This window comes from Bombina bombina, chromosome 3, assembly GCF_027579735.1.
Source record: "Bombina bombina isolate aBomBom1 chromosome 3, aBomBom1.pri, whole genome shotgun sequence".
In the NCBI taxonomy this organism is placed as follows: domain Eukaryota; kingdom Metazoa; phylum Chordata; class Amphibia; order Anura; family Bombinatoridae; genus Bombina; species Bombina bombina.
The window spans coordinates 834,790,709-834,807,853 of NC_069501.1; the positions used below are offsets into that span (position 1 = coordinate 834,790,709).

At 35.0% G+C, this 17,145-nt stretch overlaps 1 protein-coding gene across 1 annotated transcript in view; it reads left to right on the top strand.

The window, feature by feature from the left end:
- The first annotated feature begins 389 nt into the window (after positions 1 to 389).
- Positions 390 to 17,145, top strand: part of EFNB2 (ephrin B2) — a 45,673-nt gene continuing 28,917 nt past the window's right edge. Inside the window, exon 1 of the mRNA XM_053707794.1 lies at positions 390 to 1,103. Coding sequence (XP_053563769.1) covers positions 982 to 1,103 — 122 coding nt within the window. The 5' untranslated portion in view covers positions 390 to 981. The remainder of the gene's footprint in view (positions 1,104 to 17,145) is intronic.

The following is a 17,145-nucleotide window of genomic DNA, read 5'->3' on the forward strand; positions in this document are numbered from 1 at the left end:
TAAAAGATAATAATAAATCTAATTGTAACAATCAACATTTTACATAAAAACCAAGAAAGAAACAAAGCCTGTCTGGTTTAATTAGATTCTTGATTTAAGAAAAAAAAAACTTGCGGGTCTCAGTAGGTCACACAATGAATATTAATGAGGTATACTGAGGATGCTGATGAGTTCATGCTATATTATATGGGAGGTCTGTACCTGTCAGGCACAGTGCTCAGCCCTATAGCAAGCAATCTGTGCCCGCTCTATTGACTGACATGAGGCGCGGCCAATGAAAGCTTTCACTGACGGGAACAGCCAATAAGCAGGGCGGCTTGGAGAGGGTGGGCTGAGTTTATAGCGATGGAGCAGAGTACAGAACGCGGTTACTTTGGTTCAGTAGTGAGTGCTCGGAGGATCATCAGCAGCGCTCGCATTGATGTGCACGGCACAGAGTCACTGGCACACACAGCACGGCACGCAGGCTAAGCACTCACTGGGATGTACCCTATTGTCTCTGGAATACGCACTGAACTCTCAAAAGCCGGATTAATACACTAGAGGTGCTGATCCAGATTTCTTGCATTCTGGGCTGGTTCCCTAAGGATCTCTGGCAACAAGCTGGCAAATAAAGAGCAATAAGGGCAACCGGATGAGGGATTCATCTTATACTAGTGTGGCCGCGTTCTATGCCTTAGGATACTGTGTATCCACGCTGGAGTTGGTAGTTTGGAGTTGATTTTTTTGCACAGTTTATTGGGGATTCACATATACCCAGGATCTTAGACTATTGCAATCTTTGTTCTCGGGGCTCTGGATACGCGGCTTCAGCAGTTCTGCCACTACAAGTGCTGGGACTCACAGCCACTCCAGTTACTAAATCCACTTGTTTATTATTTTTATTTGAATCTCGCGTTGTGAGTGGAGCTAGCAGAGTAGGTGACAGCGCTGGTCACAAGAGCACGAATTGGATCGGTGGGGACACAGTGACACCAGACAATGGCAAATAGAAGGGACTCATTATGGAAGTACATCTGGGGAGTTTGGATTCTGCTGGTCAGGACTGCTATCTCTAGATCCACCGTATTAGAGCCTATATATTGGAATTCATCGAATCCCAAGTAAGTCACAGTGTTATTGATCAGCAGGTTAGTGGCTAGCTAGCTTCTTTGTTTTCAAAGCTTTCCTAAGATATCAGAAGTATTTGTCCTCAGTCTTTCTTTGCCTTGAGCAAAAACTGTCAGCCCACATTTAAATAAACAGAAATACTGCATTCACATTATGTAATAAATATATGACCTTATTTTGAATATCCAGACATAGAGGTTGCTGCAGTAGCAGCCAGTGCTGACATTTGCAAGGATCTAAGTGAGTGGAGCGCAGTAGCAGGGGCAGCCACAGAAGGGGGACTGCAGGGGTAGGGCTGCTTATCAGAGGAGCGGTAGCGCTACTGCTTTAGAAACTCGAGTCTTTAGTCAATCATCGATAGTATTGTAGTGATAACCACGGCTCCACTCTGGCTTGTCATTGTATGTAAGAATACCCCCCCCCCCCCCCATTCAAACTAAAACGGCCTTGATGGTTTTGTGAGATCAGTGTACCTGATCTCTTTTAGTTTTATACACACACACACACACACATATATATATATATACATATATATATATATATATATATATATATATATATATATATATATATATATATATATATATATATATATATATATATATATATGTGTAGGCTTACCATAATTTTTAGAGGTGAAACTGGGACCACCTGGTGCGGTGCCAGTGGGGGTGTGGTCAGGAGCGTGGTCTAGGGGGCGTGGCAATTACCGGTCCTTTTAAAGTAGTAGCTTTTATGTGTGTAATGTTTCGTGGATACTCTACCCTTCCTCAGTCAAACAAGTGAATCACACAGTTTAAATAAACCATAACACCACCCCCTAGTGAAAAAGGCACCATTATGTTGTCATGGCAAATAAATCATTAATCTAAATCTCAGATTCTAAATAATGCCAAACATCAAGCATAATTATCACTTTCATAATTATCAATTTCTCAATTTAATATCTGCAGTGTAATATGTGTTTTATGTATCTAATTAAGGAACAGAGCCAAATACTTATAAGGCATAAATACAACATTGAATGAAAGTAAAAAGAAACACGTACCTGCTAAAGCTCTATACCATAATGCAGGAAGATTACAGCCAAAATGCTATCCTGCATGGCGTAAAGCAAGATCCAGGCCAAAAATCCTTCCTGTCTGTACTTCCTAGTCATACCCATATGATTCCCCTAAAGGTGTATTACCGGCAATGTCACCAGGGGTCGGGGGGGGGGGGGGTGTTAAATTCTTAGAAAAATAAACCAAGTAGTACTACAAAATAAAAAAAAACCTATGCTGCTCACTCAGCCTGTATTACTAAATGTAAACTTTGAAGGACACGAACGTTAAGCTAAGCAGGGCTGTATGTAACAAAGTACCAGCATCTAACTATGCTGGAGAGCCACAGTCCAGTCATTTTGAATAATGTGTCTGGGTTTCGGGTGGTCTGAAACCCGGACACATGATTTGAAACCTGGAGGTGGCAACCCTACTGGGACAGAATGAACAACTGGGTGGGACACTCGGACAGCGCCTCCAAACCGGGACAATCCCAGTAAAAGTGGGACTTCTGGTAAGCCTATATATGTGTGTATGTGATTCTGCTAGGGGTGAAGGAACCGCATTGCACCTAAAGGCGACCTCCTTGCCTGGCACGTTACCGGGGTCTTTCAGTGTTCCCAGGGATTTCCCCATATGATATAAGGTAGCTCACCCGGTTATATTTTATTACAGTCCTTAGTCTAATGGCGCATACAAGATGCTTTATCTTCTCCATAGGTACGACTATAACCTAGTGCCATATGAGTATTCAGTGTCAGCGCCCAGGGGGCTGATTTTTAATATTTCAGTGTAGCAGTTAAAGTCATGGGGGCGCCGAGGAGGATCATGGTGATCAGTGATAAACCCCCAACTCCGTTTAGTTATATTTATTAGTGCAATAAGAGAAATTAAAGTGCTGAAATTAAATTGGAGGATTGATCTACAACACTTGCCCCCCACCCAGTGGCATAAAATGTTCGCCTTGAGTTTAGAGCTGTATAGGGGTCTTTTACTGTAGGTAGCCTGACTTGTGCTCTCCCTTCCCACTGGCCTGGAGGCCGCCCTCTCATTAAGAGAGTGTTTATGTCCCATGATCTGGTGTTTATTTACGGGGTTGTTCTTTTCTATGGGCAGAAATGTACTTTACACTCCATATATTATCTGGTGTTAAACAAGTCTTAACTTGCTGGCAAATCCACTAGTTTCATAATTTATATATAGGCCATGTGATGACAAGGGCACCCAACACCTGTAAATCAGACATTAAAAACGTTTTGGCTCTATATGGTTACAAATTATTGATTGACTTATGTACTAACCTGCAATGTATAGTAACATTTGTAGAAGACTGTGAGACTGTAATATCTGCATACGAGAAGCAGAGTTAACTTTCACTACATGGTAAAATCCTGTAAACCTGGAAATTTACCATTCCAAGTATTAGGCATAAGGAAAAAAGATGGTAATTTCTTGAGATTAACTCCTTCTAGTGTGTAATTACTACTACTTGCAATTTATGCAAAATTATTCACTTTTTTTAATTTTTAAAGATATTCTTGAATGTGTGTGTGTGTATATGTGTATATATATATATATATATATATATATATATATATATATTTATTTAATCTCATATTATAAAACGTTATTTTCATTGGGCAAAACATTTGTCTTGGAGGGATGTCATTTTTCATATTCGACATCTATCCAGTCAATTCAAAACCAACCTGCCGTGAATAAATACGTAGAATACCCACGAAATAAAAGTGGATTGAACATATCACAGAGCATAGCTAAACTACTGTGCTATTCATTTTAAAACAATACACCGACTAACGTTATGTAGCTTTAAGGCCTGGAAACTATAGCCAGATTGTTCATTGAGTATCAGGAGCACTGAACTTTTTTGTTGAGTGCAAATATACTGATCTCAAAAAGGTTTAGGTGCTGAGTTAGACCAAACAGAAATCAAAACAATGATGCACTTAGTCCTACAGAGGTCACTCTTTCAACGGAAAAAAGTTGATTTTCAAGCTTCTCCAGGTTTCTGCCTCAACTATTGATCATCACATCATATTTAGGATTTTACATTTTATTGATTTGTTTATATTTTGTTCTGCTCTAAATTTTAATGCATTGTAACCTTCATTTAGAATTAGGTTTGGTGTCATCAGTTAACCAACTATTATCACAGCTTCATACAGGGTGTATTTTGATATTTATATGACCTTTTAATGGATACCTGAATTATATATATATATATTTTTTATTATTGGGGCACCAAAATACTTAGTAGCCCCCCCCCCCCCCCAGATAATTAAGAATATTTAGCTGGCATATCAAATGCTTCAGTTTGCTTATAGGCTGAGCTATGGTTCAGCTGGCATAATGCATATTTGCATTTATCATACAGGAATTTGACCCTGGAGAAATGATGTGCTTATACAGTTTTAATGCCAGATAAACCAGAGATAATTTTTTTTTATGTGAACATTATTATATCTTTCATTTTATATGTAGTGCAGGCTTTTTACCTTGGCATCATTTAACTGAATGGCATATCTTTTTATTTTATCAGTGTGAATTTAGCAAATTTTATCTCATGCATTAAATATAACAATATGATTATGAGGCACATGAGAAAATATCAGCTCTGTTCATTTCTATTTATATAAATGTATTCTTACTCTTCCATATAATTAAAAGATTGAGTGCTTCTCTTTGTAGCTTTCATGTTAAAGCCCTTGAAACCAATATTATGGATGTGCATTATACTCTGCTAAACAGTGCTGCACTTGATAAGCTCCAGAAGATAAAATTAAAGCTTTATAGTTTAGTAGTTGCTAGTGGTGATATCATTCAAGAATATTACTATTATATTTTTTTAAACTGTTCACAGATTTAAAATAAAAGGCATTTGGGAAATACATAAAAAAAGAATGACAAATTCTTTTAAATCTTTGTATTATTCAATCCATGCTTGGCTAATGCTTGTTATATAGATGTGTATTAAACATATTTAAAAAGTCAGCACCACAACTTGTGGTGATCCTTTTTCTTATATTTAACTTCTAGCAAAATCTCTAGTACATTGCTATGTTTCACCTTAGTATTTTTATGTTAAACCCCTTCACTGCCAGCAAGGTATACACATTGCTGGAACCTGCATTGTGGCCTACTCTGACCTCTGATAGCTTAAAATGAAACACATTTAGTGTATTTTGTTTGCATCTATACAAAAGCTTGTATTCTGCATTGCAAATTGATCTCCAGCAGCAATGGAGTTAAATAATAATACAAGTTCATACCACTGAGGCTGTATATAGATAAGCTTGTTTTATTTTTTTTTCCCTCTATCTGCACCGAGCTGCCATCCTCTGTATTTCAAATTCCTAGTTTTTGTAGGTAAACAAATGAACATTCACTGCTCTGTGAATAGCCCCTTGAACCGCGCACTGCTGTTTGCATTTAGGTTCATCTTGTCGGTTTTAATATAGAAAAAGAGAACTGACAAAACACCAGGGGTGAAATCGTTAGTGCTTTTACATGTACATTCCTTGCATTTTGTCAGAATGATAAACTGAAGGTAATGGCCCTTGTTTCAAGGGACAACTGAGCCAGCCCTTGAACAAAGTGTCTGCTGAAACCGTATCTCAGTCTTTGCTAAACTGCTGCAGACAAGAATTTATTTAGGAATTCTTTCCCCTGGGATGGCCCTTTTAACCCTCACAATTACAGCTTCAAGCTGAAGAAATAAAAGCTGGGCCAAAAATGGTTTGCTAAGCACTTGCATTTACATTTCACTTGTCCAAATATCACTGATGACACTTCATAGACTTAGCCAAACATCTTTATGTTATTACCCTTTGCTCAGATTCAACACCTGCAGCCACCATTAACACACAGGTAAATTAGAGAGTTATTGTGCATTCAGAAGAGGCCTGGGTTTAGATATAACCATTTATCCCCCTTGCGTGGTTCACAAGGAGTTTAATTGTTATATTATCTATGGTAATTATCTACAAGCCTCTTATCTGTAAACATCACTCAGGTAACCCACTTTGTTTAGTACAGGGATTGTCTTTATACCCCAGCAGCAGGTCATGGTTGATAAAATCTATTAATGTGAAGAAGAAAAAAACAAAACAAGATTTGGTTTATGGATAATTTTGAGCCAATATTGAGAAATTAAGCTCAAACCAAAATATATTCAATAGGATTATCTAAGTTAATTATTCAGTGCTGGAAACTTTTCAATGTCAGATATTCCATTTTAAATGTTTTCCCTCTTAGGTCTTTTTAATTTTTTACTTACACTACATGTGAATATTCCAAAATAGGCCTCATATTGCATTATCTATAAAACATGCACAATTGTATTTAAGCAACAATAGGGTACAATTGACGCCACCAGTTTCCTGTGTTCTTTGGCTGCATAGAAGTTTACTTTATTATACGCCTCAAAAATATCCAGAGAAAAACAATAATCACAGTAAGTGCCATTCCATGTGCATTAGATGTTAAGTTTTAATATGTACATAGTTACTTAAATGTATTTATTATAACCCAGATTTAAACACACTTTCCTTCATGTGATTATATATCAAATCCCACAATTTCAAAAGACTGACAATTAAAAGCAGATAACCCCTTCTTAAACAAAATTGCAAAAAAGTATATAAGGTACAAAACTATATAAACGCTCAAATATTAAAATCATCCATTTTAATAATATGTACATCATGGATACACACTTTGTTTAGAAAGAAGCAATATCATTTCTGTATTTAGATTAGCATATCGTTTTAATAAAACTTTTTTTTATTATCGTAAAAACTTAACAGATGTCTACCACAGACTAGATTATATTTTCTTGTGTATGTAAATGTGTGTGTGTGTATATATATATATATATATTTATATTGCATTGTGTTTATTTTTGCCTTGAGTGGAAAGGATATGTTTTAAAAAAAATAAATAAAAAAAATATGCTGAACATAGGAAGGAAATCTCCCAGCAGCTTTTGGATTCTAAAATTTAATGTATGCAATATATATTTATGTTAAAGTATAATATACCACTAAGCTTCCTGTGTGGCCTGGATCTTAATAATTCTGTGTATTTGGCTATCAAAGTTTATACCAAGTGTGTATGTATATATAATATAAATATAAAACAGTTTTTTGTTTTTTTCTTTTAAAGGTTGATCGATGGCTGGCAAACCATCAGTGTAGCCCCCTTAGATGAGAACCACTACTAGTGTATGTTATTTTAATGCAATGTTTAGTGGGCAAATAAAGGGGATTAGGCCCTGTATAGGCTGTATTAAGTTTATTTAAACTGTGATGTATCTCTTGGAATTTTTTTTTTTGTGAAGTGGCATATTTATTAGTAAACCGATTTTTAGTCTATGTGAAACAGACATGCAATGGGAAAATCTGGTGATAGTGATCTATATTTCATATTTTTTTCATATAGTAAATTGCAACTCTAAAACCAATTCTTAAGGCCTACCTCTGTAGTTATAGTGTTTTGTCATTTAACTTTTATCACTATTAATTGTAATTAACTTTTTTTTTAAATATATTTACAAAGTGTAAAACCAAACTCCTTATTCACAATAAAAAAAAAATATTCTTCCTAAAATCAATAAATTAAGTGTTTATGGGGGTTGAATATTTTTCCTTCCATGATTTTTTTACATAAGGTAAACCTGTTTTTCAGGTAATGTTGTATATATTTTTGTAGCCTTGCATTTGCATTAATTTTTGTGTGGCGTTCCTCAGACTAAATACGGGTGTGTTCAAGTGTTTAAAATATTTTGACTCTCATATGCAGAGCCTTTGCACGTCTTTTGCCTTTGAATTATTTTGTCTCTTTGGTATATGAAAAGTAGACAACATGCATAGCAAATGGTCGGTGTTCGAAAGCTTGGAAAAACTCCTGTGGCTTCATTGTCTTCCCTGAAGCCCTAGAAGACAAAGCTTGGAGCAATCATGCCCCTTCCCTCATGAGGGAAAATGTAAACGGTTCACACGGCTTTCCTGTTTGACTTGTTTAATTCCCATTTTAAATTCAGTGCCATACTAGCTGTGTGAAATCTGAAGATTTCATTAGTAATCCATTTTGTAGTTTTGATTTAAAAACAAAGCTGACACAATTTGCTTTTATTTTTAAGCAAATCAACCCTTGGTCATACTTAATAAGGGGATTACAACTCAGGCTAGATCTATACAGAGCTAATGTAAATCAAGGGCACAGTCTAAAGAAACTGATCCCTTTTGATTGAAGTGTGGAAAAAAAGGCATAGAGAAACTAACAGCAGTAATCTGATTGTTTAGTAATAAAACCACATTTTTTTTTCTGTCTTCCACATGAGAAAAATGTAGTAAATCTATGCAGTTCCTAAAAATGTAAAGTGTTGCCATGGCAACCTATAGATTAGCTTGATGTTATAAGTGACACATTTGTGAAAGGGGTGTTGGAACTAAAGGCCTTGCTTGGGGCTGTTCTGTATTGTGTGAGCAGTACACAAAACTTGGAAGTAAGGATTAAACAGCATGAAAAAAGCCTGTCTGATTGTAAAAATGCAAGGGTAATGTATAGTGTTTAAATTAGCCTGCACAGAAGGGATTTAATGAGCACACAAAGGCTGAAAAAAAATCTAAAATACTGAAACTACTTTTTCCTATGGGTTTTCTACATTCTTATACTTTAGATTTCCAAACCTGTATTATACATGGATAGTTTCCTCTGCTCTGCAATGTCTTGTAACCCTTTATAGCTTCCAGCAGTTAACTCTTAGATTTCCAGCAGACACATTAAGAACCAAAAGTGACATTTGTGTAAGCATAGTAAATTCTCTGCTGCTTTAGGCTGTAACATGCTGAGAAGCAACAGCAAAGTACACAAAACATGGGTTATCTGAATAGAAAATAGAGGCCTTTTGATTTCAAATGTGGAATTTTTGAAGAGGAGAAGCACTTTAGTGGAGCTAAAATAAACACATCATATTGTATCTTTCATATAAAGGTTGCAAGGCTGGGATTTTAAAATTTGAGATTCACCAAAAAATTTTTTTGTTTTTGTTTCGATTAACCTAAATCAAGGGTGGCGTTTACTCATAGCAAAGTAATTCAGAACGTTACAGAAAATGAGCCAGGCATTCCTTCCTTTAATCTCACTGGCTTTGTGATGAATTTTATGCTTTGAAAAGCAGTAAAGAGAGATGATTTCCTGACTTTTGCTCTTCAGCTGAAACAGCCCTATAAAACAATGAAAGAATAAACTGTTTCACTTTTGTTCTTCTTTTGCACTTTGTCACTGTAGACACAAGATACATGACACAGGGTGAAACACTATGAGAGTCTTTAAATTCCACGCTGAGCAGTAGTCCTACAGGTGCAGGACAAATAAAAAATATTTCTTTAATGGCTTATGTGCAGAATTCTTTATGATAGCAGGATAACTCTGACTGAGAGAAAACCCAGAAGTCAACAGTAACTGTGCTGTCTGCACGAATAATCCTAAACACACTTTTTTGATTAAGTGCGTCTCAGATGATTTCATTAAATCATGTTTCTTGGCAGGATGGTTTGGATAACTTTCCACATTTTTACATCTTTCTTTGTTAATCAGGGATTGGGAATAGATATCTAACATTTTAACTTAAGCCTAAAACTATATGATAAAAAAAAGTTGATTGGCATATAAAAGTATATAAACAAATCGCAATATTTCTGCAGAACAATCTGACTATATAAACAGCATACTAAATGTTGCCCTCCGTGTTTTATAAGGAGGGGGGGGGGGCTATACATATTTTCTTTCTATAATGCGTAGCTCTTTCCAGAAATTGTTAAAAAGGATATTTAAATACGTTTATTTACAAACAAGATATGTCCTAGTGCATTCAAAAAGCCGTAAACTGGATTGCTGTTTTTGTATTTAAGGAGTTCATTTACAAGCCTGGCCCCATACTAGTGCATTATTACCTGACAATGGAACTGTAGTGAGCTGAAGTATTTATGACATATGAAGAGTGGGACACTGCTGCTATATGTGTATTCAACAGACTTACAGCCTCCTTTGCCTTTTAAAAATCTAGACTGGTGCATTTTTATGGCATCAAAATGGCAAATAAAGAAATTGAATTGCTTTGGCCCAATCCTTTCCACAAAACAAAACTAAAACATAGCTTAAAGGGATAGAAAACCCCAATATTTTCTTTTATGATTCAGATAGAACATACAATTTTAAACAACTTTCCAATTTAATTCTATTATCAAATTGTCTTTATTCTCTTGTTATCCATTGCTGAAGGGACAGCATTGCACTACTGACAGGAAGCTGAAAATATCTATTTAGCCAATCACAAGAGACAAATGTGTGCAGGCACCAATTATCAGTAGTTCCCACTAGTGTATGATATGTGTGTATTCATTTTTTAACAAGAGATACTAAGAGAACAAAGCACATTTGAAAATAGAAGTGAATTTAAAAGCGTCTTAAAATTATTTGCTCTATCTGAATCATGCAAGTTTAATTTTGACTTGAGGTGACATATAACAGTTTATTTCTTACTGGCTGCTGAACATTATGCTAGGAAGTTTGTTTGACAAATGTAATATTGAATGTTGCTCTCCAGTATAGATAAAACATTCTTGTATTGTCTGTTACGCACTATAGGCAGTCCTATGTACAGTTTGTCTTCCCCATAGAAATCTAGAATCAGAATCTTACAATGTTATACACTTGTCTGAATTAATTTAAGTTTATTTAAAGGGCATGAGATTTGGCAGCAAGTGAAAATGCCTTCTTGTGTTTTCAAGCATATTAAAATGCACGAGTGGAAACATATGACATGAGTCACCCTTCTGAACAAAATTAGAGAATGATGGTCATAATGAAACTTTAATTGACACTTGTGTTTTTCTTATGGATCGTGAATTAAAATAATAAAAAACAGAACTAGCAGAATGCTTAGTGTTGGACTCAACAGTATATTTGTTAGATTCTTTGTATTTCCTCAACAGCATATAAAATAGACCCACATAGCTAATAATACAAGTGTTCATGACTAGTCTGATAGGATCTTGTGAGGTCTTGGTATGAGTCACATGTTTGCACAGTTTATTACTATTACAATCGGCATTCTCCTGTGTTATCTCTGGTTGAGGACATATTGCGTTAAATGAACCCACACTAATCTGCAGATAGTATTTTTCTTTATTATATTCATTAGTCATCCACTTTACCATCACTGTTTAGTATTGGTTTCAAAGTGCAAGAAGTGTTTTTTTTTTTTTTTTTTTTTTCACTTGGCAGCTGTGACCAACCAACACCCAGTATTTCATTGCAATATAAGTCTGCTAATTACTAAGATGATTTAAAGTTTGGTATAAATTCAAGGTTCTTTTTTTGGCTTCCAGCAGTGTTCCCAGGCTACTGAGTGACCTAAAGAGTCATATGTTTATTAATTTATGATGTATGAACATTTATTATTTTGGTGAAAGGAGAAGTCTTTTTAATTCTGAGAAATTTTAAACTTACATATATTTTTTTATGTATATATGTGTGTATTTTTGAATTATGTTCAGTAAAGAATGATGGGCCACACAACACTGTCTGCCTGGGATATTAGGTTGGAGACAGAGGTACTAAAAGAATATAACTGGTAGAAGCAGATATGGAGATCTGTTTGGAAATACAAGGTCATAGTGGAATAATGTAAACATGAATAAAGCAAACATAAAGTTTATTAAAAGTGACACTAAGTAGCGATGGGGGAAAAAAATCTATGTATGGCACACAGTGTTGCCCCTAATGTAGAGCCTTAAAGATTTAAACTCTAAATGTATAATAATGATAGGCATTATGTTGTCTATGTAAAAGGTTTTAATTACGGAGTTTCTCTCTGCGTGCAGACTTATTTTCTTTCAGATAGCCTAGTCAATGATGTCAGCCATCAGTAAACTTAAAGCTTAGGTGTGCAAGTGAGCCATGAAGAATAGATTACTTGTTTTTCTTATGTCTCGTCACAATTAAATGTCATTTTACTTTGGGATCAGGAACCTTGCCAGCTTTCACCCTGTCAGTTTGAGAAAGGCTCCAAATCATGTCCAGACCTATTGCAACTCAAATACAAATCCTGGCTGTTTGCCTTTTCTATGTGCTCAGCTAGGCCCATCTGGCTTTCTGATGTTCTCCAATTGCCAGTTGATTTAGCTGTGTGGTAGTGAAGTATAACCTCTTGCCGTTTATAGTGTTAGATAATTTTACTTATATTTAACACGAGACAACCAAAGAGGGTTGCAGTTTGTATTATGTATCAGTGGTTAAAGGAAAACTATTGATGAATATAAATTGTTTAAAGGACCAGTCAACACGGTAGATTTGCATAATCAACAAATGCTTGATAAAAAGACAATGCAATAGCACTTAGTCTGAATTTCAAATGAATAGTAGATTTTTTTTTTTTCTGACAATTTTAAAAGTTATGACTATTTCCACTCCCCCTGTACCATGTGACAGCCATTAGCCAATCACAAATGCACATACACTTATTCTGTGAATACTTGCACATGCTCAGTAGGAGCTGGTGACTCAAAGTTTAAATATAAAAAGACTGCACCTTTTTTTTTTCCAGTGGAAGTAAATTGAAAAGTTGTTTAAAATTACTGCGCTATCTGAAAAATGAAAGTTTAATTTTGACTTGAGTGTCCCTATATGTAGTTAAACAACTTTGCAATATATTTTCATTATTTTGTTCTCCTGTCCTGTAATTTAATTCTGAATATTGTGGGCTTTTCAATTCATGTTGGACATGGAAGTGCAGTCACAGCTATATTCTACGCAGTCATTGGTTGCACACTCTCTAGTAAGCCATTTATAACCATTTCCAATTGGCCTCAGCAGAAAAGGTAGCATAAGTTACAATATGGTGGCGCCCACTGCTTCAGGGATATTAACTTTACCCTTATTTTTTTCAATATTTCAACTAAAATAATTTAAAAAAATACATGTACAAATTATTCGAAAGCTAATCTTTGCTCTGAATACATCATTCAATCAATGATTTATTTAGTGTTTAATATCCCTTTAATGGATGATTAATTATGATTTATGTACAGTCTCTATGGAGCAGTAGAAAATCAAAATTTTAAGGGGTAAATTACAAGTAAAGTGGTCAGATACATGACAGTTGTGTTTTTTTTTTTTTTAATTTGTATGACGTATTTGATTTTTCGTCTTAATTGACCTAGATTTCCAGGTGAGTTTGTTCTTTTAAAAATAATAATAATTTTAAAAAATCAATAAAAAAACCTTATTTATATTCTATCTCTGTAACCAAAGCCCCACAAGCTTCTGCATTTGACTAAGGGCTAGATTTATCAAAGCTGAGGCATACAGGGGCACGTATATGCGCCCCTGTATGCCTCAGCTCGCAGGTAATCAACATTGCACACAAGCGCTTGCGTGCAATCCCACCCCTGCCCGCACACAGCCAATCACGCGCGGGCTGGAGCTGTCAATCTCCTCGGTCGGACTCGACCGCAGAGATTAAATTTCGCCACCTTAGAGGTGGCGAAGAGGTTAAGGAAGCAGTGGACTGGTGAACGCTGCTTGATAAATTACGGCGAGCAAGTTCTTGTGAGAACTTGCAGCCGTAGGGCTTTGGTAAATCAAGCCCTAAATGTTTTACAGTTCCTTTCTAACTTGAACTGTTTTATCTATTTTGCCTGGGAGGTGAGAGCCCCCTTGCTGAGATGCTGAAGCATGTTTTGAATTCAAACACATTGTTCCTGTTTTTCTTTGATGTTAGGGGATAAGACCCCTGTACATACCTTTTTATAGCTGGGATTTCATTGACCCATTATTTAGCTTAATTGCTTTATGACTCCCAATATTACTAAAGCTTTGAATCTACTTTATACAAGAAGAAAAAAAGAACACAAGCAATAGATATTTGTATCACTCATAAGAGTTCTAATCTAATACTTGTCATGTAACTTTTTTATTCTGATTCCGTTTTGTGAGTGTCCATTTACTCCTACAACTCAAATCATTTAAAGGGATATTGAATTCATTTAATTCCCCCATAAAATGTATTTTAACTTTTCAATACGGCTGCATTCTTTAGTTTGCATAATTTTTTATGTAATTTAAAGCTTTTTTTTTTTTATCTCCACTGCCCCAGGTTCCATAGGATTCTGCAATATATAAGGAGTTTCAGTGCTTTATAGAATGTTTATTTTTTTTATGCAGATCTATTGCAATGCACTAATATATATAAATATATATATCCCTTTAGTGTCCCTTTTAACATAAAAAATGTATAAACTTTTTTTTTTTTTTTAGTTTTTATTAAACTCTGTGGGGGAAAACAACTGTGATGGACAAAAATTGGTGTACAGAGTCATATTTGTTTAAAAATATGTTTTTAAATTCTGGGGTTTCAGGAAATCACAACGGTCATCATTCTGTGACATGTAGAGCTTATGGTCTAACAATTCATGTTTAATTGCCTTCCAGTTTTAAAGGGATACTGAACCCACATTTTTTTCTTTAATGATTCAGATAGATCATGTAATTTTAAGCCACTTTCTAATTTATTCCTATTATCAATTTTTCTTCGTTCTCTTGCTATCTTTATTTTAAAAAGAAGACATCTAAGTTTTTTTTTTATTCAGAACTCTAGACAGCATTTTATTATTGGTGGATGAGTTTATCCACTAATCAGCAAGAACAACCCAGGTTGATCACCAAAAATTGGCCGGCATCTAAACTTTCTTGCATTTCAAATAAAGATACCAAGAGTGAAGAAAATTTGATAATAGGAGTAAATTAGAAAGTTGCTTAAAATGTCATGCTCTATCTGAATCACGAAAGAAAAAATTTGGGTACAGTGTCCCTTTAAGCTTACATTTCCTCTCATAATGTCTTGAAACTTAAAATGTTCTAAATTGTAATATAGTTTAAACCTATAGTCTACTATGTACATGTATTTAATTAGATTCCTAAACCATAGTTATTTCAAGCGTAAACTGCCTATAATGCATTAGTTCTTCTGGTAGGGTGTTCACTACGGTCTTCCAGGCCGCCACAGACAATTAACAATTGCAATACAACCAATGACAGCAGTTTTCTTTGTTCAACACAAAGAATAATTTGTTACACCACAATCCCTCAAATTATAATTGTGAAAGGAAACCTAGACTATTTTATCCAATATTCTCATGTTTGTTTTTCTATTGAAATAATATAATAAAATAACCCTTTAAAGGACATAAAAGAGCAATACTAAAGTGTTGTTGTGTTAGTACTGTTCAAGCAAATGTGTGACAAAGTTTCTTTACAGGGGTTAAACACATAGTTAAAGTCAGTAGAACGTTTGCTGATTAATTGGTGGCTTCTCACATATGCTGATTGGTTGTATTTTTTTTGGTCTGTCGCTGACTTGAACTAGCTATTAAGCAAAAGGGAAGTAATAAATATAGTTTTTATTGCTCCTTCATGTACATTTAACTATTTGTTATGTAGTTTAAACCAGGGGTTAAAAAAATATATTAAGTTTTGAAGCTAGCTGAAATATTGAGAAGCCACTGTTTCTTTCTTTTTTTTTAATTTTTTTTTTTTTTTTTTTTTAAATGATGGGGTTGATTACAATACTTTAGAAAAAAAATTTCCTACAGAAAACACTAAGGGTCTGGGGATTTTTGTGGATTAACCAAGTTTTTATAAAGTATTGCTATCGCCCCCCATATCTGTAGATACAAGTAGCAGAGCAATTCAAACTAAATTTCCAGAACCACTGACTTTTTGGCTCTTGTGATTTGGTAAGTCCTTTTATTTAAAAAAAAAAAAAAAAAACATGAAGAAATAGAAAACGTAAAAATAATTGCAGGGCACATTGTATTTATTACTTTTGAATAAGAATACTTGCACACAAAAACTAAAGTTTTTTTTTTTTTTTTTTTTTAAATCACCATTCCAAATGATGTCATTTACATGTGATTAACCACACAGTTGTTTTTTATGGCATGGTTATAGATATGTCTTGTAAAATGAAATCAGCTTGCAATATTTAAAAGGCTTTGTCTTTTGTTTGCCTAAAGCCTCGCCTGTGCATAGGAATATGGGTCGCACCCTCTGTTACAGTTAGGAACATTTTTTTCTGAGAACCGCATTGCTCAGGTATAAATTACCTGTAGATGAAAGTGATGGGGAGCTCCAAGTTAGCTCCACAATACAGGGTGGAGATAAAATTAGCACTTACTTATTATTCTGCATCTATATGACCAATTATTTGTGTTCTTCCCCTTCTGTCAGTCGACCTAATCTTTTGATTTATGGTGCCTCTGCCCATTTGTTAAACAGGTGCCAGCTGGTCTTGGTTAACCAAAGTAAACATTCCTGTATGCTCTGTCAGGGCACTGAAAATCAGATATCAAGAGGTCTGCTTTTTTTCAAGGCAATGCTGTGCGTTTCCATTTTCATCTTTGTAATTGTGACCATATCCAACTGCTTTCAGATACAATGCCGTCACTACTGACTCATGCATTTGGTATAACCAAACTGTCTGCATTTACTAGCAGTGTGAAAAGGGAGGGGGACAGTTTAATAGTCCTTAATTTATCGAAAAGGATCAGTTTGCACTAAAGTTAAGGTTCAGTTGTGGATTCCCAGAGGCTGTGAAATGCAATATTATTGTTACTTCCATTATAATTGTGAAACTGTAGAGGCAATTGATTATGAATTGAATATAAGTATACACAAATGCACAGCCTTTTTGACAAATAGAATCAGAGGTCAGAAGGGCAGGTATATTCCCCTCTAGCAGTCACAGCATAATTTACTATTTAGTAAATATGAGGACATGAGACTCTTGCTTTATTGCCTCCAGATTATACAGAAATGTGCTAGAACAAGCCCTATGGTGCACACTTGACGAACTGGTTTGTTTCCTATCAGCATTCACTACCTACATCTAAGTAACAATGTTTTCTTG